The following is an 11,410-nucleotide window of genomic DNA, read 5'->3' on the forward strand; positions in this document are numbered from 1 at the left end:
CAACAAACGTGATATTGTTTTTTTCTTTGCTTTGCACGAAGTTGAACATTTCTGAAGATCAACAAATATCGGTTGAGCAGACAAACGGAAACTTAATTGCTACGAACCGGTGCCCTTGAGAATTTTCGGGGCCCATTCCAATCTGCCCACCCCATTGTGTGGTTCGGAGATGTAAAAAAATATTTACCCCATAGAACGTGAATTGCGTGTCAGCAGCACCACCACCAGCAGTGTGCACACTTCAGCAACTCGGAACTCAACAATTCATCAACCATGACGTTCGCTTGGGTTGGAAAAAGGAATCGAATCGGGTTTTGATTCGTTGTAAAATAATTGCTGGAATTCGCTGCGAAGGAGGAAAAGGGAAAACAGAATATCTATGAACATGATCAAGGGTCAACTACGGACAAGCCGGCGACCATTCGGTCGAGTTCAGCTTTCAAGATCAAGGCGCACATGGTCGCGACGCCGAGATGCCTTGATCTTCGAACGATCGCCGTCCGGTGGAACCGGTTCGACGATGCCGGTTTCCTTGTTCGAACAACGTCTGAAATAGTAGAAAACCAAAACAACCGATTGAATAATGGCATTAAATAATGGAATGGGTGGGAATCCCGATTTTATTCACTAGCCCAACAAAAAGTTTGAAAATACAATCGTACAGTAAATATTAATACGTGCTGTTTTTCCTATTTTTTTAGATAAGAACACGTACATCGCGGAAATGGATTCAAAAGCTGCCTAGGAAATATTCCACCATCGAGGAAAGTACCCTTTGTACCTGGTTCCCGTCCTTCGTTCGTCGTCATCGAGTGTGCAAAAAGGAAAAGAGAACCTTTCGCCCACGGCCAACCCCACTCCAAACCTTCACACGGTGCATTTCCTCTGCTCCTGTAGCGGGCTGGAGTGAGCTCCAGACAGTCACACACAAACTAACCCCGAGCAGAGGACGGCCTCAAGATGAAAGACGTCGAGTTCCAAGACATCGAGTATGCGGTCAATGTGCGCAAAAGTTTCCGTAAGTATGCACCGATCGCCGGGGGATGCACCGAGACAACGGAGAGTGACTTAAGCACGAAAGAAAAGGTACACGTGGTGTGCGTGGTTACTTTCATCGGATTGTAACAGAGGTTGGAGTCATCGGTAGAACCAATACCGTCCGACACAGGGTGTGGTGTTGTTGAACGAGGTTAACCAGTTCTGCCCCGGGTCAGGTCTCGAGAACTGCAATTTCATATAAATTATCTTTGCTACACGCTTTGCTCTTCCAAACCGGAAGCGAACATGGAAGATGGATCATGTTGCAGTTTCCTTGATTTAATCCGGAATGTTAATGCAAATATGGTTTTTAATAGTTATAGTATTTTTAAGAACTTCGTAGAATAATTAACAAAGAAATGATCGTGATAAATTGAAAATACAGAATTTCAGTATTTTTTTTCAGAAAATAAATCGTAAATCTTATCGTAAATCATATTTCGATAAGACTATACAAACATGTTAACTTGCTAACTGCAACTGGTTCAATTGATTTACCATGTATACTAAAGCCATCGTTTGGTTTTACACATAAACATAAGATAGATGAAATGGCAACCAAAAACATAGTTTTTATTAATTGCTTATCTAAACAATTTTAACTAAAATAATTAATAGGTCTTCCTGAAATTAGTAATAGGTAAAACAAATTCAACATTTATCCAAGACACTGTTTAGTGTTTTAATTCCACTCATCCTTAAACCTTCTGCTAGAATATGGCATCTTGTCAGAATATAGTGATCACTCTATCAAAAAATCCTTGATATTTGTTGATTTTATACTCTTTTGAATTGTCTTATCAAAATATTGCGTGAAAATTTATGTTGATGCACCTTTTTCATGAGAAGACACTGCGAAAAACGAGATCCACAAGAACACACACGCGTTCGATCGAAAGAGGTTATGTTCGACAGGCCGACACTCTGGGCGACGTGCACACTCCCCTTTGGCGACGGCCTGGGATGAAATTTCATACACCGTTGCCTAACCGCTTCACCTCATCACTTCCGTGCATTTCTTCGTTTCGTTTCAGTGAGTGAAAGCCAGAAGCGAACGATCCTGAAGGGCGTCAGCGGCGTTTTCCGGCATGGACAATTAACAGCCATTATGGGACCGTCCGGGGCGGGCAAGAGTAGCCTGCTGAACGCAATATCTGGCTATCGGTAAGTGAGCCACCGTGAGTCTGCTCCCTCGGGGGTACGAAGAATTATCTACCGTGCGGTTGTTATTTTAAGTGGACTGGCCACTTTTGGGACTGTTGGGCATTGGGATTGGTCACAAGATGTGCCGGCAGAAGGAGGGGGTTCAATTGATGCGGATATTAGAACGTAAGAAAGATCATGAGTCTTATTCCACACTTGACCCGAATGGACATCGGCGAAGTGAAGTGCAAACATTCGACGTTGCCCGTTTGTGCAACGCTGCACAAATATTAAGATTTGCCACTCATCCGGCACGGTTGCGAGCGCAACCTTTGAACAAATCATTAATTTTTACAATGTTTTGTTTCGTTGCACACCGCCGTAGATAACAAGGAAAGCAATAAAACCGGCAACCGTGTCATTAAGGATCAATCTTGGAGTGACTTACCTCTCTGAACCTCAACCCATTCAGCGTTCACTTGAGCCATCCATCAAGAACCACACATTCACTAATGACAATGTAAGCCATCGACACGTTTTTATCATTTGACTGGCATTTTTAACCCCTCGTGTGCCCTTTCTTAAGCCTTATCCCCTCTCGGGTGGGGATTAGATGGTCATTAGTTTTATCTTCTTTCAATTCAATTCTAGGTTTTTTGTCATAATTGTAACTTTTCATAATTTTTTCATTTATTTTTTGAAGACTTTTTTATTGTTTAACATGGTTTCTTTTCAAGAGGTTTTTCTGAAAGTTTCCTTTTATTGGTATCTGACACGTGTTGTGGCACTTAAATCAAATGTTTTTCAAACATTCTGCCTATGTTTCCATGCGTCACTGACTACATATTCCGCCTCTCGGACGCCCCATCGAGGCATCAAAACCATCGGTGCTTCGAAACCGGTTGCTGCGCGCCTGACCTTCGCGCAGCATATTCGGTAGCGTGTCGTTGCCGGGGCCCCGTCCGCAAAAGGTTCACCCGCTAGCTGGCAGTAGGCCAACAGTCCGATGTCTTGATGTTTTCTACCCCCGGTGATGCTGTTAGCTACGTACGATCACGATCTTAAAACTTTAATCGGGCCGCAGCAACGACACACATTTTTCGGCGGTGGTTGAACAGATTTTCCACACCACACGAGAGAGGGAGAGGGCACTAAATTTTGCACTCGAGAAGGGCGGGCCAGCGCGCGGTCGAGGGCGTTTTATGCGATTTTAATGATCATGATCGGGTGTGGATAGCAAAATAAACAGCGGTTTGTTTGTTTGACATTTCGGTTTGTGGTGTAAATAATGTGTACGTACAATTGAAAAGAAACTTTTACGACGAAAACTAATGCCCTAATGCTTGTTTGATCAATTTATGTGCGGAAAGTTGGTTGATTACACATGGCGGCATTTACGATTTCAGGATAATTAAAGAAAAACACACCGACTGTTGTATCCGAAGAATTGCTGTTCCAGCAACAAAACGCAACATTGTTTTGACCATATTTATTGCATCCTAATGTAGGTGCATATTTCAAATATATTTCTGATGGGAAGTTCCACTACGGAACTTAAAAAAACAGAAATCGAAGCGAAGCGGGAATATAAAGAAATTATTAAACTTCATACAACGTTTTTTTTAAATATGTTTATTTATGCTAAGCTCGCTTGAAACACGTAAGATATAGGAAGGGTAGACATGTGAAATTAACATGTTTTATGCTGGATGGAAAAGGAAATGTCTAACTTCAAATGAGTTATATTAAGCTATAATAAACTGGATTATTTTCGATAGATTTACATCTGATGCTAAAGAGAATCAAATCAGATAACTAACTTACGGAACAATGATATAAGTGTAAACTTATTGGATGAAAATATCTAAACAACAACATAAATGTATTAAAATAATCTAAAACTCTGTTCATCTTTAATCTCCAACTCGTCAAATAGAGTTGTTATCTGGTAAGATCCGGTTCTGCGTCTATTATGCACCCACTCAATTATCACCTAATCATTCAATTACCAATTTTTATCGTCATCAGACAAGCATTCTTCTACACAAACATCCCACCTCGATTTCGAGCAGTTCGCGAACGCAGCGAACAACCCCGCCGGTTAGCCCGTTACCCGACGCCATCGGCAGCCTCATAGTGCACCGGCGGGCGGGGTCATTGACATCGATCATACGCACGCAACCGTGCGTGCGCAAGTGACTTTAACATTCACCAACCCACCCGCACGCCCCACGCCAACGTCAAGGGGCCTCAGCCGCTTGCCACAATTGCACAATCATGCATCGCCGATGGCATCGCCCGAAAAGTCGCCAACGGTGCCCGAAAGCGGTGGAAGGTGGCAACATCATGTGCATGTTGCTTATGACACAAACCCGCACCGGCCCAAAGGGCCTTGGGAGCATTGCAAGCACCTACCGATCGTCGTCAGAAACCTCAATCAGAATCGGACGGAAGTTTGTTGGTGCATAAAAATGAAGACATTTATGTTGGGCGTAAACCCGATCGCTCGTTGTCGACATTACATGTACAATTACCCTTGAGGAAACTGATGTTTGTTCGCTTATTTATGTCTCGGCGTAAGGCAGAAGTTATTTACTATTGTTTTATCGTTTTATGGAGTAGCTTGTTTCCGTTGACGTGCAGTGTCGTTTGGATAAAAATTGCAATAAACATACCGATCGTTACGCACCAGTCACCATTTAGTTTATTTGTCGATCGTTAACCTTTTTTAATTGTAGTTTGTGCCACCACAATGTCTCCATCACTGTGTCGGTTCCGTTTGTGAGTCCGTTGTTTTATTTGGTGTATACTTACCGGCCACAACTTTCGATTTCACTTGCGATAATAACGGCTCGCTCAAAACGCGGGGAAGAGAACAGGGAGTACCGCCGCGTTGACACAGGCCCGGGAATTATTGTCTAATAACACGTTTGCAAACACTTCGGCCTGCCGTCGATCGCGATCTCATGGCCGTGAAGTTGGCGCAAAACTATTTATTGGCCGTTTGTGTGCAAAACGCCACCCAATTGCAGTGCCAATATGTACTACTGAGTGTTTGCGCCCGAACACCAGCCCTCCAAAGGTCTCGATCGGATGAACGCAGGTGGAATGGGTTGTGTTTGCTTGCCCGCATGTGTCATTCGAGGGAAATCCGCTGAAATCATCCAACCAAGCGCCGATGTAGGCAGCGAAATGGAACCAGAACGGCCTGGATCTAATTGCAAATCGCAAATCACAATGACACTTGAATGGTGGAGTTTAAAAGGAGAAGAGAGACGGTTGTGGGCAGCAGCGAGGAGCTGTGTTTTCTCATCCGTGCGACTAATGGTAGGCAATTTGTCATTTTGGTGAGAAAGAAAAATGAGTTTTGTCTTTCTATGCTAGTATTTATTGCACATGTCTTGGCACAATTTATTGCTATGCTCGTGAGGATAAGTTGAGGAGTACATTTCAATTTAGATAGTGGCTCTTACTAGCTGCTTTGCTCCAGCGTTTTGAGATAAGTTCACTCATGGCAACAAATTTATAAAGCTTTAAAATACTGATCTATTCGTATTGGATCGTATTGCAACTTGTCTATCCTGCCCTTCATTGCACGTGCATCGTCAAAGTGCATCATTTGACTTATTCAAGGTAATGTTGATGTCCTTCCATGCAGTAGCAAATGCGAAATGTATCTGACTAAGGCAATAACATGCAGTTTCGATGTGCATAATTTGTATTTGAATAATTCTCCACACGTAGCTTAATTGACGCTTTGGCGTTTGAAGAACGACAAAAACGTGAACCAACACGAGTCTGCTTATTTTTGGTTAAACACATTAACATTGCCTCATTGCTTCGTGCAAAAAAAAAGCTCCAGTGAAAAGCACACTAATTACCCGCTGATTAACATTAAAACTGCAGACTCGTTATGTTTTTGCGCAATTTTTTTTCAACCGAGTCGATCTTAAGTATGAAAAAATGTTGAATTTCGTAATGAAGTAATCAACGAAAATTAATTAGGTTAAACTACGTTTGCCTATTCGCTTGGGAAAAAACGACCGGTGATTATAACATCATTATCAGCTTTTTTTTTCGATTAAAGTACTTTCATTTTAAATAAAATATTGTAATTAATACTTTTAAGAGAAAACAAATCAAATGCGTCGACAAAATTGATTGAAAAATATGTAAACATACTTAACGACAACACAAAATACACGTGTAGAAGGACAGGAACAAAGAACGTTAGAAATCAAATCGATTAATCAACCTGCATCGACCGAAAACTCACTTTTCATTCACCTACTTCCACCCGTTTGCAAGTTGGTAGCAAATGTTCCTTTTTGTTCGGTTTCGGTGCTAAGCAAATAAGCCCGACCATCTTTTATTCATACGGCGAGGACTAATTGAACGTGCTGGAACTGGGTTATGGAATTAATTGTCGAACGCGACATTGTTGCCCCGCTTTGCCGTTGCGATTTTGGGTCGCCGTCACAGGTCCTTCCGGCAATGGCGGCAAACGTACGATCCACTTTTGTTTGTTACAGGGGTTTATCTTTCCTTCGGTCTTTGTCTCTGTTGTCTTTTGCAGCAAATCTGGCGTCCAGGGCACAGTACACTTGAACAAGAAGGCATCCTGCTACATCACTCAAGAAGATCACCACCAACCAATGTTGACGGTCGAGGAACTGATGGCACTCGCGTGCAAGCTGAAGATCAAAGACCAAACGGACTGCCAGGAGACGATCGCGGAGGTGCTGTCGAGTCTCAACTTGAACCACCGCCGGAACGTGACGGCGGAGCGGCTGAGTGGAGGCGAGCGAAAGCGACTCTCAATTGCGCTCGAGATGGTAGCGAACCCGTCGGTATTCTTTCTGGACGAGCCGACGAGCGGGCTGGACGAGGTTACGGCGGCCAACTGCGTGCGGCTGTTGCGCGATCTCGCCCGCCAGGACCGGACGGTCGTCTGCACCATTCATCAACCGTCGGCCCGTATTTTTGCGCTGTTTGACCACATCTACGTGATTGCCCGGGGCCAGTGCGTGTACCAGGGCAACCCGAAGGCACTCGTACCCTTCCTGGCGCACGTCAACATCGAATGTCCGAGGCACTACAATCCGGCTGACTTTAGTAAGTGGATATACCCTACGTTATTACCAACGACGGATCACCGATCTATGCTATAGTTTTGTTCGAAAAAAGGCCTTGTTCCACTAAGGGATGTTGTACCACTTAAAAAAACACCTTCCGTCAGTTGAGTTTGGAAGATCAGTAGAGTGTTCAAATCTGTGGCATTACCTTCGTTTTCAACTAATTAACAATTTGAAAATATGCCGGAGTTTTAAGGAAAAACAATGATTTTATTAGAGATTGATGTAGGAGAATGATGCCATAATGCTATAAAATATGATGTGCGCCGTAGTGTATGCAACTGTTGAAACATCAGCAGCCATTGATTACGGTTGAACATTTGGATTCAGGCAATGTTTTTGAACTTAAAAATTTACACGATAATAACATACTAGCATAATTTATGTAACAGAATCATAATTCTTGTTAAAAAAGGACATAAATAGTTCCTAGAGGTTTGGTTGGTGTACTAATAACGTGTTTTTTTTTCTCGAATATAGTTATCGAAATCTGTGATAGCGACACCCACGAGCTCATTCCGACGCTTGCGAACGTAATGCAGAACGGCAAATCGATCTGCTCCGAGCTGCAAGCGATCGCTGGCCCTACGACCGCCTCCGGACCTGCATCGATCTCCTCCGACCAAGAACCGTCCTCGCTCGAGCCGGCCGGAGAGTTCGTCCTAAAGCCGACCGTCACCTCGATGATCCTCGACCGGCAAGGACCGCACGTTAGCACGCTGGTGCAGAAGATGAAGCAGATCACGCGCTTTTTCCACAATCGACACGCCGTGTCCGGGTTCGTGCAGTTCTGGGTGCTATTTCGCCTGATGTGGACGAAGATCATTCGCAACCGGACGGTGCTGTGGATCCAGCTGATACATCACATTGCGTGTGGGTTTTTCATAGGTAGGTGATGGTAAAGAAATCTTTTAGCTACGGCGTCTTAATGCATCATTTTCCTCCGTTGTGGTCTAGGTTTGATTTTCCTGAACGCTGCCAACGACGGAGCGCGAATGTTCGACCACTTAAAGTTTTGTCTCGGCGTGTGCTTCTTCTTCTGCTACACACAGGTTATGGTGCCGATTCTAAGCTGTAAGTGAACCTGCTTATAAAAAGGAACAAGTTGTCTACTAAACACAAATTCATTTTTCATTTTTCGTTTTGCAGATCCTCGTGAAGTGAAGTTGGTGAAAAAGGAATGTTTTAACCGCTGGTACGGGCTGTTTCCTTACTATCTTGCCCTGACGCTCTCTCGACTGCCAGTCCAATTGCTGCTCAATATCGTGTTCACCATGCTGGTTTATTGGCTGGCGGGGTTGCCACTGGAGCTGTTCCGCTACTGCTTATTCGCCCTAGTGGGAATCATTGTGTCTTTGTGTGCCGAAGGTTTCGGTCTTATGATTGGCGCCACCTTTAACGTGATGGTAAGAAGCGAAGCGAGCCTTACTCCAGCTACTTTGAATGTGTTGTTAACTTTTACCTCTTCGTTTGACAGAATGGTTCCGCCATCGGCCCACTGGCGATTGCCCCGTTCCTGGGTCTGGCCATCTACGGATTCGACTTTGCAGCACAGATTCCCACGCTCATGCAATGGCTGATGCGGGTGTCGTTCATACGCGGTGGCGTCGTGTCGGTTGTGTTGGTTGTATTTGGCTACAATCGACCACGGCTAGATTGTGACGAAATGTACTGCCACTTCGACGACCCAAAGGTGCTGCTGCACTACGTTCGCATCGACAACACGACGCTGCTGTTCGAGCTGACCATCCTCGTCTCGATGACACTCTTCTACCGGTTGGTGTGCTACCTTAGTCTACGGAGAAGGTTCTACAAGTAGGTATACACAAACGGTGCCCGAAAGCAGTCAAAAGAGCCAGCAACATTGACCCACTGATATGCAATCATAATGTGATCCTGTCGCTGCCAGGCCAAAGCAGCGAGAGTTTATTTTAGCACGTACTTTTGTTGTTTGATAGAAGAAGGCTTTTCGTTTTGCATTGTTTAGACGGTAACCAAATGGAAGACTCTCAGTTTTAGTTGAACAGACATATTTCCTGTACTGTACTAGAAAACTATTCTTAAACCGTACCCGGCTCTTCTAGGTTTTAAGGCTGGCAAATTAGTCTCTAGCTCTCTTTATCAAACTCTCTTTTTCTGTTTTCTTGACAGTACATGATATTTTTTCCCTTTAAAAACCATCGAATTCTTAAAAGTTAATAGCTATCGATAATAGCGAATGCCTTACAACATTCCCATAGACGTTAGACCAAGGAAATAGGACTCTTTAACATATGTTCACTGTAATCGATAGTGCAAAAGGAAGAGCAGACGTCCAAGACATGCGTTGCTGTGCGTGTCTTGTCGTGAGTCATGTTCCTTTTTTTTAACGCGTTGATAGTTTTCCCGCTTTAATCTTTCTCCTTCTTGTTTATGTACTAAGGTGTCCTTCTTTATCGTTTATAGAAGTAGGATTAAGAGTTGGTGGACCAAATGGAAAACAAAACCTAGTGATACTTTTTTTATATACAAACATATTGGACCTGTACTTACAAAAGCGACCACAAAGGAATAAAACGAACAATCTTTCGACAACCAATAACAGTATTCATCTATTCACTTGAAGGAAGTTCGTTGAGAAGTTACAATCCTTAGATACAAAACAAATGTTTAAAGTGGAAAAGGATCAAGGATTATCAATCTAGTCGTTTAAAAACTTTAACCGTCACGTTCAAAAGCTCGAAGCACTTCCTTTCGCACTAGAGCTTTCTATTTTCGAAGCACTCTTTCAAACGAAGCGTCACCATCTTGAGTATTTCGCAGGAAACATGTTTGAAACATCTGTTAAAACATCTAGTAGCTGTACTACAAAAAAAAAGCATAAGCGATCTAGTATCGGTTTTTCTTCATCAAAAGTTGTAATTACTGTAATGACTACAGTATATGGCGACATTCACTAAATAGAAGAGAGGGCTTTTTAAAGCATTTTAACTAAGTGATATAAAAAATGTCGAACAAATCATAAGGTTAATGAAAACCATATTCTTCATCCATACTACTCATAGCTTCTGCCTTATCCGATAAGCTAAAGTTAATCGTAAATTTGATTACGCAGAGTCATTCGGTAGAGGAATGCTCTTAAGTTTGTTTAGAAAACATTAGCCCTGAAGAGATTTTTCCCATCGGATGCACCTTACCTGCTATTATTCACGCTCAGAGTATGTGGATTAAGGACCACAATATTATGAGTTTATAAATTGCGAGAACAAAACGAAAATAATTGCCGCCTGTAAATGAGTGTTTTGCTTTCTTCGAACCCGGCTCTGTTTTCGTTTTCCCGCAGTCATCTTTAGTGATGGAATTTTATTAGTAAAGTATTTGGCATTGATTTCCATTATAATTGTTTCTTGAACCGCAAGATAGAATGCAAAACTACGATCGTCGTATAAATCCTGCATGCGACGACGTGTGGAATGTAAGCAATTTATCTATCGTTAATCGTTTACTAACCTCTGGCGCAAGTGGGTGATGAGGAGTTTGTGTGTGTTTTTTAGGCGGCACTTGCAATTGCTCTAGTAAAATCGCTTCTGCCAGCACAAAGCGCAAAGGAGAATGAATGGACATTAGCGGAGAATTATGATTACGATCCCGTAGCATGATCTCAGCCAAATGGACCTGTCAGCTGTGTCCACCGTGGTCGTTCGTAAAGGTGGTTGGGGTTTTGCTTTTTGTTTGCAACCTGCATTCGACCGATTCTGGACCGATGCCAAAGCGTCTGAAATATAAATGTTCTATGGTGTTTTTTTACATTCTGTAACGTGTGCATTTAAATATTTTTACAGTGAAACGAAGCTCCCCTCGCTCCCGCGATTCGTCGTCGCGGCCTCGGTTCGATTAGTTTCGGTTCCGTTTCGATCGGCTTCAACGGGATCGTCGATGGGCGGTGCAAGTGTTAGAATTTACTTACCTTCCGTGTGCCAACAGCCTGTCCGTTCCCTGCCCAAAAAAGCGGGAAATCCGCCACCTGGCCTGCAGCCATCGAGACAGCTCGGGATTACAGCGTTTGGTAGCAGATACCGAAAAAGAAAAATCACTCACTGTCTCATCCGGACCTC

General features: G+C 43.2%; 1 protein-coding gene across 1 annotated transcript; it reads left to right on the plus strand.

Moving 5' to 3' along the window:
• Positions 1 to 959: 959 nt before the first annotated feature.
• On the plus strand, positions 960 to 9,882 carry LOC131272312 (ATP-binding cassette subfamily G member 4). Its single transcript, XM_058274000.1, has 7 exons — positions 960 to 1,018; positions 2,073 to 2,202; positions 6,758 to 7,296; positions 7,797 to 8,204; positions 8,274 to 8,390; positions 8,466 to 8,722; positions 8,794 to 9,882. Exons 1-7 carry the CDS (start codon positions 961 to 963, stop codon positions 9,133 to 9,135), a joined length of 1,851 nt encoding a protein of 616 aa, XP_058129983.1. The 5' UTR covers position 960; the 3' UTR covers positions 9,136 to 9,882.
• Positions 9,883 to 11,410: the final 1,528 nt, after the last annotated feature.

This window comes from Anopheles coustani, chromosome 3 (genome assembly GCF_943734705.1).
Source record: "Anopheles coustani chromosome 3, idAnoCousDA_361_x.2, whole genome shotgun sequence".
In the NCBI taxonomy this organism is placed as follows: Eukaryota; Metazoa; Arthropoda; class Insecta; order Diptera; family Culicidae; genus Anopheles; species Anopheles coustani.

Bases quoted from the DNA above. Each gene is read 5' to 3' on its own strand.
- LOC131272312 (XM_058274000.1), top strand. From the start codon at position 961: ATGAAAGACGTCGAGTTCCAAGACATCGAGTATGCGGTCAATGTGCGC. The intron at 1,019-2,072 runs GTAAGTATGCAC...GTTTCGTTTCAG, and splicing joins CAATGTGCGCAAAAGTTTCC to TGAGTGAAAGCCAGAAGCGA. The intron at 7,297-7,796 runs GTAAGTGGATAT...TCTCGAATATAG, and splicing joins CTACAATCCGGCTGACTTTA to TTATCGAAATCTGTGATAGC.